The following is a 19,255-nucleotide window of genomic DNA, read 5'->3' as shown; positions in this document are numbered from 1 at the left end:
ACTTAGGTGGAGTTTTCGTGGTCTTACTGTGCGGCCTGGCATTTGCCGTGCTTATAGCCATCTTCGAATTCTGTTACAATTCCAGAAGGAATGCACCGGCGGAACGGGTGAGTATATTGAACTTGAAAATCAATATTAAAATAGGTTTCGATAAATCATCGTCAGTACATTCGCGTTGCATGATTCCACCCAAATTCTCGATTGTAGATGCTCGTTTGAATAACTCTCAAGCTACTATTTTTTGTTGCGCTATTATAATACTATGTATTTAAAATTAATTAGCGCAAAATCTTGTCAAGTAAATGTCATAGTAAGAAACAAAGCAGAGGTTGCATTTTCAAGCATATCATATCTATCGAAGCGGACGATTAATCTGACAACTGGAGTGTTGAGAGATATGCATGAATCGTACGTAAGCATTGCATGACGTTCCCTGAATTTTGTTCTATCGCTACACTATGGATTCAACCGTGTATCAGCATGAGCTCATCGTCCATTGAAGCATGCCGCTCGACTGCAACTCGCCCCAAACTCAATTGCAAAGAGAGGTCCGTCATTGTAAAAACTTTTTACGAATCTGCTTGCTTCAGCACACAAGCTCTTTCTAAAATATTACTTTTAAATATTTACATATTTTGCGCAAAAATATTAATAATTTTTTATTTGTGCATCATAGCACAAGATGTGGGATGAATTAGCGGAAAATGGAAAGTAATTTTTTGTTAAAATGTTAATGTTGAAAGGGAAATCTATTTTTCAAAAATCTTAAATAAAAATTTTAATATTTTAGATCTATAATTAAGATTCAGATTATATATTTCTATTATATTAAAGTTCTCTTTAAAATTGTACGATTAATTATTTACTTTCGCTTGTATATTCAATGCAGTTGATAACTCGAAAAATGTTCCACAATGAGAAATAATATTATTTATTCCTTGTCGCTAATTCTAAAACATCCTTCTATGTTATAATACATCTTATTGTGCTTCTCATTTTTAATAATCATGATCAATAACATACACAAATAATATGTCGTGGGTTGTGAATGTAGCAAAGGCCTCCGATGCCTTCGACACCTATTTCGGGTTCTCTTCAGGGGATTTCTCAGGCTGTGCAACAACAGCAGCAGCAACAACAACAACAAAGCCAGCAACATCAGCCTCAATCTCAACAACAATCGAATCAAGAATCACTTTGCTCGGAGATGGCACGTGAATTTTGTCGTGCTTTACGTTGTCACACGTCATCTCGACGACGACGCACCTGTGACAAATGCTCCACGCACGTGATCGGCTACTCGCCAGACAATCCCACTGCCACTCCCATAAATGGGATCAGATCTCAGGTAATAAATTCCCCTTTATCCTTTATTAATCTATCAATTGATATCTTTTTTCTGCAAAATGCCAACACAGATTAATTAATAGCACGTAATTAATTAATAATAAAAATAATATATTTATCTTATATGTAAATAAAAGTGAATATAATTATCTACTCGGAATATATAATAAAAGTACCAAAAATATTTTTTTCTCAAATATTTATTCGAAAATTGATTTGCATATCTTTCGTGTGCAACGAAAATATAATATATTATATATATGAAATATAATTATATATTACCTTGGTATGTTCACTTTTTTTAAGAAAAGATTCTGATAACGATACATTTCTCTTTGATCAAACTGATATTCCTATCTTTTATATTCGAAGCCGACTTTATATCCCATTATCATAGCTTTATCCAGGAGAGAAGTCAATCCTCCCTGTTATATCGTTATTCAATTTTATATTCACCGAGCTTCTATATCCCCATGTTCATTAAACTCATAATTGCATTCAAATGTTCTTTAATTAACAAGCGGATTTACGGGTACGGAATTTATTATATTACCATTCTTTCTGGGGAAATAATTCGCGCAATAAATATATATATATATATATATATATATATATATATATAACAAGATGGAAACATTTTATTAATGTGATTAAAAAACCTACGTAATTTATTAAATTTCGTATTAAAAATGTTTCATAATTTGCTACAAATTAAAAGCCAACGTTTCAGTTTCTAATTTAAAATTTGAGACCCTGGAGAGATCACAAATTTCAAAATGGTTAATAAAGTGTATTGTAAATAAATAATTATAATAAAGACTAAAATAATTGAACATACTATATGAATTAAATTACACACAATATAATAATTAAATAATAAAAAATAAAATTACAGTCGGTGGTAAAATTACGATTAAAAAAGGACACACATGAATACACTTATTATAATATTATATAAAATTTCAAATTTCAAAATATTTTACACAGACGACTGAGTCATTGATATTCATGTAAATGTTATATAATCGTGTTACAGAGAAGCAGCCTGACCGTACCTGTAGTCGAACTGCCTCCACACATCCACATGCATCATCACGCACCGCCACATGATTATGACGGCAATTAGAGGGACGTCGTCTTTAGCAAGACGAATCTCGATGACATTATCGTTAGTCAGAAATAATTACAAAGCGTATCACACATGCGCACATCACGGAAAGCAATTACGATCGATTCATTGATAAAGAATGGACCCTCATCAAGAAAAAGTATCGACATTCAGAGAATTTTGCACAATATTTAATAAAAGCGTTTGTCACGTTCCCGACATTCGCAATCATGAAAAGAGCTTAATTTTTATTTTGTAAACGTGTGTCGCTTTTTCGCACACATCTGACAAATCTATCGAAAAATCAACATGATACTGATCTAATTGATAAAATAATGTAACAGCTCTAAAATGATTTCCCTCTTGGCCGCAAATTTTGTACGATTAATCAATTTCTGAAACGATATAATTATTTTGAGACAAAGCATGCTATTATATTAAATATACGTTGAGATGCATAATTCAATATATATATATGTCTAAATTGAAAAGTAAGTTGTAATCAATTCGCGCAATACATATTAATTCTCGACTTTGTTAAAAGAAATTTCCCTTGCAGTCAAGATCTAATTGAATTAAGCTGTTTGACAACGAATTTTAATGCGTTTCAACGAATTGAATATTTTACGTAAATAGACTGTAAACGCTTCAGTCTCAAGTTTTATTTAAATTATCATACGCGCCGAGATTGTATAAAAGGATCTAAGTATAATCTATCAAAAAATTTAAGATGTACAAAAAAGAAAGCTTTTCTCCTCTTTTATATTTTTTTCTTTCATCTTGTGAAATAAAAATTATCTAGCGAAATGTGTTTTTTCCCATTTCCAATTCTGACTTTTCTTTAGCGCATACAGTCTTTTTTATGTCAAGTCTTCAATTATTATGAGAAGTAAAGATTGCGAAATCAATCTGTTAAGCATTAAACCCTCAATTCTATTTAAACTGATGCAAGATCAAGTTCTATCAAGAGAGTAGTACGCTGAATCTATAACGATAGACGATGAACAATCCTCCGTCCTACGTTTAGAGAACTAAATGATCTGATATATCCGCAATGACGCTGATATATCATAGAGCACATTCATGCTACTCTCTCGCACGAGATCCAATGCTCGATTCATGAACAGAACGATTTTTAATACATTCTGTAAATGCATTCTTTCTCTTTTTCTTGCTCTCTCTTTCTCTATGAAAGACTGCTAAAGTGTAAGGTACTTGCGAAGTATTCTGTAAATATCGTCGCGGATAAAAAAAACAGAGCAATCAAATTCGTAATGGAAATATTTTATGCAAAAGTGAGTTATGCGAGTGAGTAATCATTAGTACTAATGGAGTACAACTTAGATGTTTGGTGTCATGTAACGTCGTATGCTGTAACGATACTGATAGTCGGCGAATAAATGTAAGATAAGAGAATCATCGTTCGCTCTTCTTTTTAATCCTCTTCGAATTGTAATCTACATCAATTTAAAATAAAAATTGTGAAAGAATTATTAAAAAACTAGCAAAAGAAAATCATAAGTTTAATATAAGCAAACTAATTTAACTTAAGATCAGACTAAAATTAAAGTTATCTGAATCGACGTTACAAATAAATTAATATTTTGATATCACATCAAAATATACATGAATTGTATCAAATCGCTCTTAAATTAGAGAGGTGCAAAATACTGAGAAACGCCATCGACACAGAGATTGTCTTTTTTATATAACATCATTTATTAAGGGATAAAATAAATGACAAATAACATATCGCTTATATATATATGAAACTATAATATTTCTTAGTGTTCATTATTCGTTATGATATAAAAGAAATCACATCACATACGACCCCCCCTTCCTCCAGGAGCCGCACTTATGGCGGCGATCGCTCGAATATTCACACACGATATACGACGAAATATCGCCGGACAATACGCAGATTAGCGGGAACTCAAATTCCGCGGAATTCCTAAATGAGAGCCTCGAAGAGAGGTCGCGAGTTCGTGTCGATCCATGATAAGATTAGGCTACGACCGCGACGCTTAATCAAATCAACATGACCGAGATGTTACGACGAGCTTCGCATGCGAGGAATTCCTTCTATCTGATCTTAAGTGTTTTTCGAAATCTCTTTCTCGTCGGTGCAATTAGTGAATTATTATCAAAAAGGATGTTTCTCTTTTTATAATTCATGGACTAAATCTAGAGAGCACAAAACGAGAAAAGAGAAAACATTTTCCTCCTTTTATCGCTCTACATCCAATTACTCAAAAGTGATGTGCAATTAAAAAAAAAACTCTCGATGATAGTAATTCGCTCAATAATCGAGAAGGGGGGGCCTGGTCAAATCACTTGTAATTATCACACAATCATTCCCGATACGGTGGCATGTACTATTTTTAATATGCTTTTTGTGACTTTCGGAGGTGGACACTCGGTTTTGCACATTCGTGCTTTTATTCACTCTTTCTTTCTCTCTCTCTCTTCCTCTCGCACTTTTTCTATCATTCTCTCCCTCTCTTTCTCGCTCTCTTTTTCTCTCTTGAGAATACCCACTTCAGATAATAGTGGACGACAAGCTTAGATCCAATTCAACGTCTATATGTACATAAAAATTTATTTTTTTTTTACTTTTTTAAAAATGCTTCACTCCACCATGCGCATCTTCTTGCTCCTTTCTCTGACACTTTTTCTTTTTCTCTGTACTCGTCCACCTCCAATATTCTCACTATATACTTTACCGAGGCATCAACTCGACTCGAAATCTCAACATGCCCTGCCTCGCGTGTCCAAGAGAGAAACAGAGAAATTGATAAAGTGGAATTATGATCAAACACGAGATACAATCAAAGATCTCTCTGTTCTTCCGGTAGAAGAACTTATATGGACATTTGAAATGCGTTCAAAAGATCAATTGAAAAGATAGTATAATGACATTATAAGTGTATTTCAAGTATCTTGTTGACTTTGCAATAATTTTATATTTCGTTACGTGAAAATTAGAGATCTGTTAATATCCGATGTTTGATCGTATCCTGCTGCAAAAGCATTCATTTATATACGGCACGCACGACTTAATCATTTTTTCGTAAAAATCTCGATTTCTTCTATTTTTTATCTCTCCATCCCTCCCCTTCTCTCTCTCTCTCTCTCCTTCTCTCTCTCTCTCTCTCTTTCTCTCTCTCTCTCTCTTGCTCGCTCTCTGTTTCTCTCTTTCTCCTATCATATTTTTCTTCTTAGAATCGCAAAATTATGATCTGCCGCAATATGTGGTTCGCTACAGCGGCATTCACGAGTGAATCCGCGAGAATTTCTCGCATTTAGAATACAAAAAAGAAAAAGAATAATGAAAAAAGATATGGAGCAGACGCTCATAAACGTCCGTAATCGTTATAACGCCCTTCTCTCGTTACTACGACGATTTTTTTTCTCCCTTTTACAAATTTTACGCATATTTCTATTTTCTCTTCTTGTCTCCCCTTCTATAACTCTCTTTCTCTTTCTCTGTTTTTCGCAATTACTACATTATGAGATCAATCTGCGCACACGATTATCGCGAACACTTGTTGCGATTCGTTATTGCTCTCACTTACATCGATAAACTTATTATGAAGTCTCTCTCTTTCGCTGATCGTAAAATGAACAATGCTAATAATGACAAAAATTGGCGAATATAAAGACACATAATTGGAAAGATAGAACAAAAGATATTGATTTATGTTCGAGAGCAATAATGTAGAATATAAATAACGCAAAAGAAATAAATAAAAAACATGAAAGAGAGAGAGAGAGAGAAACTAATTTAAAAGAGAGAAGAAAGAAGAGAAAAAAGAGAAAATGGAAAAAATTCGACTAAGATCTCATAGGACTCGTGTAGCGCCGTTTTTTTTTCGAAACATGTTAAATAAATAAAATTCTATATAAAATCTTATATCTTTTCTTATAGAATTGGGATGTATTAAAAATACATATCCGCGTATATTATTATTTTTATAAAATTCGAAAAGAATTGAAATAACTTTCGCGATACAATTACCCTAAATGATAAACGTGATTATTATGGTAATTAATGAATTTTCACTCATCTGTGATTGCATAACGCGCCGAAAACACATACGAATTGAAACCTATATTATTAGTCACTTAAAACGGTATTAAAAAAAGGGATTGGAGTTACGTAAAACCATTGTGTATGTCAGAGAAATCGTGATACTTATAAACTAAATGCGCGAATAATTTTGTTCCTTAAATATTCAGACACATAAAGTAATCGTATAAAATATTCGTGAGTAAAAGCTATCGAATATTTCACCATCAGTACAGAACGGAGTACATTTTTCTTTTGAACTTATGTGTGAACATATTTTGCGTAAATAATTTATAAACTGATACGTACTATTGAAATTCGTGATCGCAACAATACTCCCCTTATACATCTCTTTGGTTTGAACTTCGGATACTCGTATGACGCGAGTTTGATTAAGAAATAATGTATTATAAAATCCAATGATCAATTTTGATTTTTAAGAATTTGATATCATCGTACGTATCCTGGTAAAAAAAATAAGACGTCCGGATTTTTCTAAACTCATCGATCGCGATCGACAATTTTGTGAATTGCCGGGAGAACGAAAGGGAGAGGAAGAGATAGATAAATAGAAAGATATATAAGGGAGAGCAGAGAAGAGAAAGAGAGTTTCAAAGTGGAGACCGAAAAATGACTTAAAGAAAAATACAAGAAAGAACAGAAAAAACTGGAAATATTGTCGTTAACATGACAAAAACTGCGACTTTGTCGCAAAATCGTTGCTTCCTTCCTTCAGTTGCCATTCACGAACAACGACAAGACACAAAGCAATGAGAGAAAAAGTTCGATCGCCAAAAAGTTATTGGTTCTGCCGATTTGGCTGTTCCGCTCTGGCGAGACGAGCTCTAAGCGATCGCGCGAGACGCGTTTTTCTTTCTCTATCTTAAATTCTCGGAGTGATATGTAGAGACTTCATCTAAGGAAACAAAAAAACGCGTCGCTTTGTTGGTCGAAATGTCTCGCTGTTGCTATCCACGTTTTGTTCCGCATCATTCGGATTGTGCGCGTGTGTGTATGCATGTCTCCATATGTGGACTGGTACTTTGGAACACGATTTTATATCGCCGGAATAAATTTACTTCCGGATGCCGGTAAACTAGAAAATTAAAATCGAGAATCGGAACCGGTGTAATTTATCGGAAAATCTAAATATCTATAAATAATTGATTAAAATAGATGGATTTGGGATTGTGAGAACATTTTCGTAAAATTTTGAACGACGCATTCATAACATTATTTTGAAATTCTGATATTTTGTAGAAAAAATTTACTTTGTATGTTATTATACATATATTAGATAAAAATTTTATTTTCTATTAAAAATTTTAAGTTTCATATTTACATATATAATAAAATAATATATATTTTGCATTTATACATATTTAATAAAAATGTTATTTCGCGCCCTTTTTATCGCCCGAATTATCACAATTCACCGAAATTACGCCAGTTTCAATTTTTAGCATGCGTCTTTGCTCGCTATGCGTCACTTATCACCGTTCGTTCAATCGAGATCATAATAATTGTTCATAAATTTGCATTCCAAAGTACCGACATTCTGATATCGTTTAACACACATGCGAGTAAATCGATTATTTGGAGCGCGCCGAACACAATACACGCACACATGCACAGTTATACAATAAAGAGACATTATAATTACGAATGATATACATAGAATTGTCAAACTTCTGTATACGCGCTCTCCTTTTTCTCTCGTTCTCCCTTTCTCTTTCTCTCGCCAAGTTAATTTTAAATATGCGTATATATATATATATATATATATATATATATATATATATATATATGTATGTATGTATGTGTATTATATACATATGCATATATATATATATATATATATATATATATATATATATATATATATGCATATGTATATAATACACATACATATTTACATTTGTTTTGTGTGTTTGTGTGTGTGTATTTGTATGTGTTATACATATAAATGTAGATATATGCGATCACAGAACACGTATAATTCGCGTGTAATAGTTTGTGCCACATTCTTCGTGTGTATGTGTATACCTTAACAATCTATTATAAGGATTTGATTTGTGTTTAAACAGCCTCTCCTCGATCCTCCTCGTGCACAACACTTTGACACCGTTTGTTCAGTGTCCTCGCTGTTCTAACGATCGTAATTAATCGCCGAGGGAGAGACAGGGCTCCGTCAATTGTGTATTGCGTACCCCATCGCTCTATTAAGTTCTCTCTCTCTCTTTCTTTCTCCTCTATAGTGCATTATATTAGAGGCTACGGAGGGAGGCTATTAGAAGGCATGGAAATTCGTTGATAAACACCTACGCGCGCGTGTGCGCATGATATTGGGCGTCGAGAGAGATTGGTGTTTTCGTGGTCGGTCGCGGTTCTCATACGAGTCTAGTAATCCCGATCCACGCTTTCCTTCGTGCCATCTTCCTCCCTCCTTCAAATTACGAATTATCGACACAGAACGAGTACAATAATTTTTCTTTCTCCAATTCAAAATAGCAGCCGAATCTTCTTCTCGTGCAAAACTCGACATACGCGGTATACGTGATACGCAAACGAAGTAGATCGATATTTATCATTCAATACGAGTTTGGCGAGTTGAGACAAATATTTTTCAAGTTTCGTTTCCAACCAAGACTTTAATCTCTCTTATTTAATTTGTTTGCCGACAAGAATAATAATATTCAATTCTCAAAAACCGATCTATCTACTGTATCTTAATATCAAGATGAAAAGACAGCTTGTTCTTGGATGATTGAAAGCAAGCGATTTGCGATGCTTTTCGCATTCGGCTAAACGATAATAGAGCGCGTCATCCCTCAGTAAATAAACACAGCCGACAGGCATTGCTTCTCTCCGCGATCGCGTGCATCGAAACGTGTATATGAGTGTATATGCATATGTGTACGTGTATGTGGTGCTGCACGTGATCGCGGATCGTCCTACAATCTAAGGTTTGCTCGACATATGCGTATAACGAATGGTAAGTAGATACAGTTTTACGTTAGCTTTCACGTTCCTTTTTGTTTTTATGAGATGGAATCATCGAAATAAAACGAAGATAAAACGCATCATGTATATGTGTATATTGTACATATAATATTTTTTACTTTTGTGTCGGGTGATAACTTGTTAAGAAGGAAAATTAATTGTAAGATTAAATTAAGAAATCTATTAACGCTAAATTAAGAAATCTATTATCGTCAGAGAAATCAAATTGTCACGAACTTGATGTCAACATCGAGAGAGAAATCGTCTCTTTTGTATACTTATATGACGATAACTTGCAATGTGTTGTGTATGTGCACAAGAACGAAAGACTCGGAGACGAAATTGAGACGGATTCAGCGTTAATAGATTTCTTAATTTAATTTTACAATTAATTTTCTTCTCGACAAGTTATCACCCGACCCAAAAGTAGAAACAAAATATTGCGCGCGGAGCTAAAATTTTGTTTCGTGTATGCACGCATTTGATGATACGTTTATCCATGAACTTGTTGGCGAATGGCGCAAAAGATCGAAACATAAACGCAGAGAAATGTGTATATGTATAAAATTAAAGCCCGACGCGAAAGCTACTAACAGGCGAGAGCAAACTTTTTTTTAACAGATCTGAAACATAAACGAAACGCACAAATAACAGTCTGCTACGATGCCGAACGTAGAAAAATACAAGTGTCTATGTACAAAACAAATTATAAACTTTCCTCTCTTTGTCATCCCTAGCCTTGTCTTTTTTTCTGTCTGTTCACACAATCTCTTTCTCTCCTCTTAGTTCCCTCTCTAATTCTCTCCCAAACATGTACGAAAGAAAAAGCACTCTGCCGATCCTATATATCCGCCACAAACTATATTAACATTATTATGAATAGACGCAACTTGCGATCGATGTCATTATTAATAAATCGCTCGAGGAACAAAGATGCATTGAATGCGCCATTAGATCACGTAGCAAGCGCAGCTAAACGGCCACGTATTGCAATTCTTTGCATCTTCCTTTCCTATCGACTCATATCTTCCTTTATTTCGTTTCTTCTTTCTTCCTCACTTCTTCATTATCGCCTTTCCTTAATTAAAGAATCACGATTGCTCTTTATCACCGCGATTCACGGTGAAGTTGACGATGAAGTGGCTTCATGATGTCGCGCACGTATATGTGTATGTTTCACACATGAAACTCGATGATATCGCGCTCACTCGTTCCTTCCATCTCTTGCGCAGATCCCGGGAATCCGGATAGCGCGGAGAGTGGTTTGAGAAAACAAATCGACAAAACTGACAGACAGCAGATAGACGAAGGGATGACGCAAAACTCCGCTTTAGGTCATGTATCGCATCACGGCACGAAGAGCATATAGCAATTCCGCTTGCATGCGAGCCTCTAGAATCATCAGGTTTACATGGACCTAGAAAAGAATGCAACAGAAACATGATTTAGCAATGTCTCGTTCTACTGTCTTATGTAAAAATAAATTTTTCTTATGTTAATATAATTCTTTTTTCTTTTCGTAATTTTAAATGCCTCAAAGACGCAAAATGGTTAATTATTTGAAGTGCTCCATTTTATACACCATTCGTACGACCTAATCTTAACTATCACGAGAATTAAGTAGCAGAGAAGCTATTTTTAACCGAACTATGTAATGCGTAACACTTTGTATTTAACACGTTTAACTTCTGAACTTATTTACATAAATTGCTGTTCATTTAAATTTCTATAAGATTTGACATTTTTAAAGTAAGAGAATTGATGCAACATTATCGCAATCATTTTATCAGTGAATTAATATGCATATAAAATCATCGCACAGCTTCAAAATAAAAGACATTACGAAAAACTTTTTTTCTTTAGTTAAATTATTTTAATCAAACGCGCGCAGATTAAAGTGATTGTTCAATGACAAAATTATTTAAAAGTTCAATGACAAAATTATTTACGTAGCATGGCATGAGAAAAAGTTTAAAAGATTAAAAAATCTAATAATAACATCTAAGAAATATAAAATTAATAATATATAATAAAAAGAGATTTACTCACAATAATTTTCTTATGAAAATTTTAATATAAACATTGAAATAAAAAAATAAGACATTAGCATTAATTGATATACGTTACATTATTATTTAATATATGTTACGTGTTACCAGTACTATTTAAATTACTATAAATATTTCAGTTTTTAAGATAGTCATTCTTTATTTAACGACGCGAATATTTTGATACGTTATTTCGATTAACGTTTAATGAAATTTAAAAAAATTCTCAAGAGATTAATTTTACTAAATATTTTAATTCGGAAGATATATCTACGCTTACCTTTTCGCTGTGTTTGAACTCCCTCATGACGCGATCGTAATCCTTTTTAGTGACACGTTCCGGATAACAAACGGCGCTCTTGATGAAAGTTTTGAGGCTACGCTCGAGTAATTGATTCACCTCGTTATAATCGTAATCGTCGTGCCTGATGCCAAACATACACTGTATGTAATTCCAGATCGCCCGTCTGAAGCGCGATGTGTCGACCTTATTGTGCGTGCCCATGGTGTAGTATGTCAGATTGTACGCGGTCTTGAATTTATCGTCGAGAAGATTACCGACGTCGTTGTAAAGACGATTCACCAGGGAATAACCATGATCATCCCAAGAGTAATCCTGGACACGGAAGGTCGGAATATCGTTCAGCTGACCGCGCTGGAAAAAGGAACAGAAGAATCACGTTAAAAGAGAGAGCACGGTGCTGAAAAAAACAAGAAAAAAAAACTGCACCGTCGAGAGATCGCGAAAGAGATGAAAAAAATTACGTCCAAGAACAAAGCGAGAAATTAAATATATAACTTGAATTATACATCCGGCGCGAAGCAACTTGTTTTTTTTAATAACTTGCGCATAATTAACGCGTGGTATGATCTGTCGGCTCTGCCCCACCTTCGCACGGTTACCTCGAGTCAGCCCGTACACAACGTTGTTGTCGCGCAGTAAATATTCATGACAGTTACGCGAGCATCACCGTAAGCTTCGCGAGCGCGAAGCAAGCGCAGCTGACTTAAATATTCATGGATGAGCCGCACGCTAAAACCTTGAGAATATCCTTTCGGCTCTAATCGATTACGCACTACTTGTTAGGTATGCCAAAACAACGCGCGGAATCATCGTCGGAACGTCAAGTGAATAATATAAGATACGCGAATAACGTCGACGTTATCATAAAGGGACGAAGACCTTATCATAAAGGATCCAATTAAGGACCACATCGCAATAATCTATGAGAATGGGGATTCCAGCCATTCCAGGGATTCGGTTGACGGTTATTTTCGGTAGCGATGAGTAAACCTCACCTTAGCGAAATCCTGATAGATGAAGGTGGGATCCTCGATGAATAGACCGATATCTGAGTCAAGGACCGAGCTACTCCTCTGCGGCGCCGCCGTCAGCTCGGCTGATTGTGTTTCAACAGTCTCGAATCTCTTGGAGAGTTCTTCTTGCGTGATCTGGTAGGACTCGGACTTTTCCGAGAGGCGTTTCATACGTTCCATCAGAGTCTCCACGCCGACTTCCTGCTCGCCAACTATGCTCGGTGACGATGGTGGTGATGGCATATTTTCTGTATGAAATCAAAACAAAATCACAAATTAATATCACGGATTATTTGATATTCGTGTATAAAATTATTGCACGTATAATTCGCACAATTAAAAGCGTACAATTGAAAGATTCGAATTTAGTCGTTCAGTTACGATCGATATTATCTATAGAAAGGTATCTATAGTGAGTAGGTAAAGTGCAACGTACCGGTCTTACCGTCACCGTTGAGAATTTTTTTCGGACTGCTGGATAATTTATCTTTGGCGGGAGGTACGTTATTACTATTGTCCTGTATGTTCTCCTTGTAGTGGTGGCCAGTTATGTTATCCAATTCCTCGTTAATTCCACAGGAAAATACGAAAGACGATAATGAGTGGAAGTGAGCTAATAACACTATCGCTTGGACGACCTCAGCTAAGGACCAATTGTCATCGCCCTTAGTCAACTTCTACAAACAGGAAACAAAATTAAAATTAACACGAATGTATTTTTTTATTAACATTCTCGAGCACGATTCGGCATTTCAATAAATTCATACGAGAATATTACCTCTATGTGCGATTTGTTCAGGAGCCACGGTCTGTGAGCTAGGATCTTGTTGATCTCATAGAGATCTTGCAGTTTTCCCGGTATAGATCTAAGACCTTGGAGCCACAAGGGATCACCGCCCTGAAGAAGAAACTCTCTCTTCTGCAGGTTTATAAGGTAGCTACATTGATGTCTGCCAGCGGCCTGAAATTACACGATAGATGGATCTTCAAACCTGTTTTCTCATCAACTTATCTGTCGATATATGCGAGATACCACTTGACGCCGCTTTTCCATCATATAATGTAATCTCTCTTATACATTTCTCAATTTTATTGTACCACATTAAATCGCACGTCATTGAAGGGGATTAAAAAAATAAACAAATTTTCGAGAAGAAACCGCAATTTTTTTCTGAATGCGCCGCCAATTGATCTTTATGATGAAGCACAATTTGAATACAAAATAAAGATCCGCGCAATGGAAATAATTTGTTCCAAATGCTTCTAATGCCGGGCAATGTCGAGTAATGATATAATATAATTACGGCCTAATTACAATGCACACATCGCCCTACGTGCAATAAATCATTTAATTTATGGGCATTTCGACGATACAAGCCTCGTAATCTCGATTATCGCCGCTCGCCTCAGGCTGCGCATCACAATAAGCAGATATGTAGTATACAGGCCCGCAGAATTGGCTCGGGCAGATAATGCTCGTCGATAAGATACTATCCATAGGGAAATAAGCGCGAATAAAACGACCGAGGTCGCGAATCGACCGAAAGCAATTTTGCCCCGCGAGGAATTTCCATTCGAGCATTGAACGCCGGATGCCGATCGCGTCCGCCATGCATTATTGCACGTCAATTTGCACGTGTATTCCCATACACGTGCGCATGTATATTGCATGTACATGCATGCGTGTGATATCGCGCGATAAACGCGATAGATTTCTCGTTTCACAAATTTTCCGAGGACGAGCGCCCGAGTTTATTGGCTCGATTTTCGGGACGAAGGAAGATGGAGACTTCTAGCTCTCTCTCTCTATCTCACTCTCGCCGAGCATCCCCTGCGTTTTTCAATTTATACAACGCAAATTTCGAACGGTGAAAGGCGAATTAACGACGACGTGATGATGCATGGCGGCGCAAAATTGCGTGAGGTCGCGACCGGCAATATCGCGTTATCATTTTCAGCACGTGTTGAATCCAACAGATATGGAGTTTCGAGCTTTATGCTTGCTGTGCGCTTAATCCTCTGTCGAACAAACAATCTAAAGAAAAACTTACGAATTATCGGATCGAGTCGCGTTATCGGTTTTGTAATTGACAACAATGAAAAATCCCAAGATACAGAAAATTAGTCATAAGCATAATCGAGAAGACGATAAAATAAGATGTAAAATTGAAAAATAATATTGAAAAGAATTGCATGAAAAAAATTAAGAGTATGTGATGAACGTTTTAAACCCGTGATAACCCCACATTGTAATATCATATTGCATATGTCATAAAAATATCTATATATTCCGCGATAGATATCGAGAGAAAAATAAATTTTCGAATAATGGAAAATTTAAAACCGATAGGGTATGTGTGATTTTTTTATCAACGTAAAGAGTTAGTTTTGAAATGAATTTTATATAAACGCAATTATTTGAGGGTTAAATTACTTGATGCGAATTCGTCGATGATTTATTTATTTTTGCGAGAGTAACTTTGCAAAGCCCATGGGCATGGAGATCGTGTTAGTTTAGCAGCATCCCCGACCGCGGGGAATGCGTAGGTGGTGGATGCAGCGCGATCCAGCCACGGAATCGATCGATCATCATGACAGGATAGGGTACCGGTATCACGATAAAGAGAGAACGCGAGTGAAAAAAGCAGGATAAAAAAGAGAATAGACAGAGAAAGAGAGAATATGTATGAGTGTATGTATGTGTACATAAGAAAGTGCGATAAAATAGGCAAACAAGACATCTGTTTGCCATGAAACATCTCTAGAAATCAATCGATTCGAAAGTAGATAAGAGAAGAGTCCGCAAATACTTTAAGAATCTAACGGATTTTCTCGGAAAAACATGACTTGATATGACTAGTAATAATCCGGAGAGTGTATGGCATATCATTCTATTAATAATTTATCGTGCTTATCAATTTGATCCATGAGAGAAAGAGAAAAAAAGGAAAAAAGCCAATTCATATAAGGAGGTTCATAGAAATTTTATAATTTTTAAAGAAGCTTGAAAAAATTATCAACATCGATATTAAAAGAGAAAAATAAAGATTATTAGCATTAATTTTATCGCGTAATCAATCAGCATCCAGATCTGATTATCATCAAATTCGTCAATTATGAAAGTTTGCAAAATTTAAACTTATCAATTTATGCAATGTTTATATCAGAGATTAATGAGCATTAATTGCCAGCGAGACTTTACTATAGCGATATAGATTTCGCACCATCGTGGAAAAATTGGGAAGATGAAAAAAAAACAAAAACAAATACAGGAAATAATTTATTATCGTCAGAAAACAATATGTCCGTGATTGATAATCGCAAGAAAAACGCGAGTATCCATCGTGTTTAAAGCGCATCTCAATAATCGATATATCCGATATTCCTACGATGACCAATCCCAGAAACTATTGCGCGAAAAACACATCCTGTTTTTCTTTCCCAAATCGCGAAAGAGCATACCTTTGGTACCCACTGATAACCCCATCGCAAATATGCTGCGAAATTACGAGCAATCCGTGATAACGATAAATTCGCGGCGACCTTTCGGCGACATAATTCGAAATCGGCAAATATCCGCAGATTCGCGATATTCACATTATCGTTTTCTTTTTATACTATGTACATTATTTTTAAAAAAGTTAAATAAGTTAATTAACCTATTATAATCATCGATAGCAAATATATATTGATTAGAACCGCAAAAAATTTATATCTGCATTAATTAGTAGATATAATTTGAGACAAGATGATTAGCGACAATTAAATGATTTATCTCTCTCTTTCAAAGTCTGATATTATTTTCTTTCATTTATACGCATAACATGATGTTGCATTTGTTTTGTATTGCAAGAATTACACAAATATGCTTGATGCTTACAAAAATAAAATTTAAATATATATATACCTTTATATATATATTTTTTTTATCATCACAAAATTACATTTTTGTTTGCAGAACAAATATAGACTATTTATCTATACAAAAAATATAAAATTTCTCATTATCATTTATATATAAATTAAACATCTAGAGATATATAATCTAGAAATCTAAATATATATAAATTAAATATAGATATATCCATATCTAGAAAGAATAAGATTTCAAAATATTTTAACATATTCGAGAAAAGAAATTTACTAATTATTACATCTAATTTAGATAAAAATTAATGAAATGTAACTCTCTGAAAGTATTAGAATAAATAAATAAAGAAATATTTCATATTATTCCTATATTCAAACGAGATCTTGCGATTAATTTTATTACATAGCTATTTTTAATCTCGTTTCAAATTTGTAATAAATCTGTGCATGAGATACAATGATATAATTAATTTTTCCAATTTTCATTGCGAGATGAATCTCAAAGAGAACGTGCACCGTACAAAATATTTATCAGTAAAAAAGCTGTTTTTCAGATACCTTATCACTTTATCGCGCTCCATCCACGTGTACCGATCAACAATTTACCCTCGTCCCTCTCAAAAGATAAAGTCTTTTTCGAATGATCATTACCCGCCGTGATGATATTTCTGTATCGCGCAACTTGCTAGTATGTCTCTCAAATTATCAAATCGAGATAATTCGAAGACCGAATCAAGAAGCATGCGGAAGGCACAATAATCAAATTTAAATTAGAACAAATTTAAAATTAATCAAATTTCGATTTAATATAAAATTAGATTCAGATATATTATGTAAATAATATAAATACAAGAGTTTTTTCCGATTCGAGTGTTTGGAGTATATATATATATATATATATATATATATATATATATATATATATATATTAAAAAAAGATCTCCTAAGATGTGCGAAAATTGTATCAGCTGGATACAAGATAAAATTCACAATAAATCATATGACTTCTGATTAAACTTTTGATTACATCAAAGACGGAAGTTGTAATCTTGATATTATAATATATGGAAAAACAGCAATTTTTACAAAGTTTCTGCAGTTTATCCAAGATTTTGCAATAAACAAAGACAGTTGCGATCGCGCGAGTGCTTGTCAAGCAGTTGTTAACTCGACGATTCAAACTAAACTAGTTTATAAAATTAGCATACTTACTCTCGCGTTTACATCGAGTGCTATCTATCAACATCATAGTTTTCATCAGTTTCATATTGTGCAGTTTCTATTCATGGAAATACATTCAATGAATAATTATTTATAGGCTAATCCGAGCTTATATCTCCCGAGATGAAGTGAAATCTTAATCGAGGAACAACAATTTTGTAAAGAAAGAAGATAAAAAAAATAAATAGACTTCAAACAATTGGAAAAAAATAAATGTTTTTTTTTTTTCCAAATATTGCAGAAAAGCCAAAAAAATACTGAAATATTTGTTCATAAAAACTCTTGAAAAAATTATCGATAAATTATTTCACACACATTTTTAAAAACGAATAAAAATATCACAACTTAATGATGTTTCGAAAGAGGATATATTATAATTTTATTTTCGTAAGTAAACACATACGAATTTATATGATTCTTGCTGTACAAAGTAAAGTCAACAAATATATTTTATCTCTCTGCTTGTGTGCGTTATTTAGATAAACTTGTTTCTCGCACAAATCTGTATATTCCAAGTGTTATATGATAAATGATTCATTTGCTGAAAAATATTGGCTTGTCTGATCCTTGAGAATAGATTGATCGATTAGATATATCTCTACTTATGTATTATTTATATTGTATAAAACTTACATATATTGAAATTAAATTATGTATTATTTATGTTCTATAAAACTTACATATATTAGAAAGATTGAACTCTATTTCTATTTTTATCATTTAAATCATTGATAAAAATAGAACAAAATTGTCTAATTTAAAAATAAAATACAATTTTATCTATCAGCTTTTTTAAAATTAAAATTCTGTCTCAATTACACAATTTTGTGAAGAAGATAACGTTGTTTTCAAGACGATTCCTACACGCGTCATATTTTTTATACGCGTGCATATCTAAGAGAGTGTCATAGTTATATAATTGACATAACAAAATGGCATATTTTGATGCAAAAATAGCTAAGAATAATGACGAACGAGCGCATATGAATCGTCGAGTGGTAAAGATCATAAAGGAACAGCCAATGTTATTTTTCACATCTTCACAGAGTCTTTGCTACGGCAACGTGCGTGACGTTACGAAATACACGCGTGTTGCATTTACTCGGACGACGATAACCTTCGACCCGATGACCCGCCGCTTGAGGACGATCGGGGAACTTTAGAAAAAAGATGAAGGCGCGATGAAGAAAAGCTTAGCTTCGCGAAAGAAAATGTTCTCCGAAAAAACGATGAACGTCTTTCAAAAAAGACGAGAAATGTTTTTAAAAA

The 19,255-nt window shown here is 34.1% G+C and overlaps 2 protein-coding genes across 7 annotated transcripts in view; one reads left to right on the top strand and one right to left on the bottom strand.

The window, feature by feature from the left end:
* LOC105254370 (glutamate receptor ionotropic, kainate 2) overlaps window positions 1-4,204 on the top strand; it is a 145,226-nt gene extending 141,022 nt beyond the window's left edge. For 2 of the 5 annotated variants that reach the window (XM_025406050.1, XM_025406048.1), the window contains 3 exons: window positions 7-107; window positions 1,055-1,348; window positions 2,384-4,204. In XM_025406050.1, coding sequence (XP_025261835.1) covers window positions 7-107; window positions 1,055-1,348; window positions 2,384-2,473 — 485 coding nt within the window. In that variant the 3' untranslated portion in view covers window positions 2,474-4,204. Of the gene's footprint in view, window positions 1-6; window positions 108-342; window positions 549-1,054; window positions 1,349-2,383 lie in introns of those variants that run through there. The other 3 variants (XR_003122399.1, XM_025406049.1, XM_025406051.1) reach the window with 3 other exon arrangements.
* Window positions 4,205-8,568: 4,364 nt separating this feature from the next.
* Window positions 8,569-19,255, bottom strand: part of LOC105254367 (sestrin homolog) — a 182,442-nt gene continuing 171,755 nt past the window's right edge. For both annotated transcript variants that reach the window (XM_011262997.3, XM_011262998.3), the window contains 5 exons: window positions 13,674-13,856; window positions 13,332-13,572; window positions 12,878-13,143; window positions 11,859-12,233; window positions 8,569-10,947 (listed from right to left, as the gene is read on the bottom strand). In XM_011262997.3, the coding sequence (XP_011261299.1) occupies window positions 10,861-10,947; window positions 11,859-12,233; window positions 12,878-13,143; window positions 13,332-13,572; window positions 13,674-13,856 (1,152 nt within the window). In that variant the 3' untranslated portion in view covers window positions 8,569-10,860. The remainder of the gene's footprint in view (window positions 10,948-11,858; window positions 12,234-12,877; window positions 13,144-13,331; window positions 13,573-13,673; window positions 13,857-19,255) is intronic.

The sequence above is a fragment of the Camponotus floridanus genome, unplaced genomic scaffold (assembly GCF_003227725.1).
Source record: "Camponotus floridanus strain SB8 unplaced genomic scaffold, Cflo_v7.5 scaffold13, whole genome shotgun sequence".
In the NCBI taxonomy this organism is placed as follows: Eukaryota; Metazoa; Arthropoda; class Insecta; order Hymenoptera; family Formicidae; genus Camponotus; species Camponotus floridanus.
The sequence above is the reverse complement of the archived record's forward strand: the minus strand, read 5'-3'. Positions and strand labels throughout refer to the sequence as shown.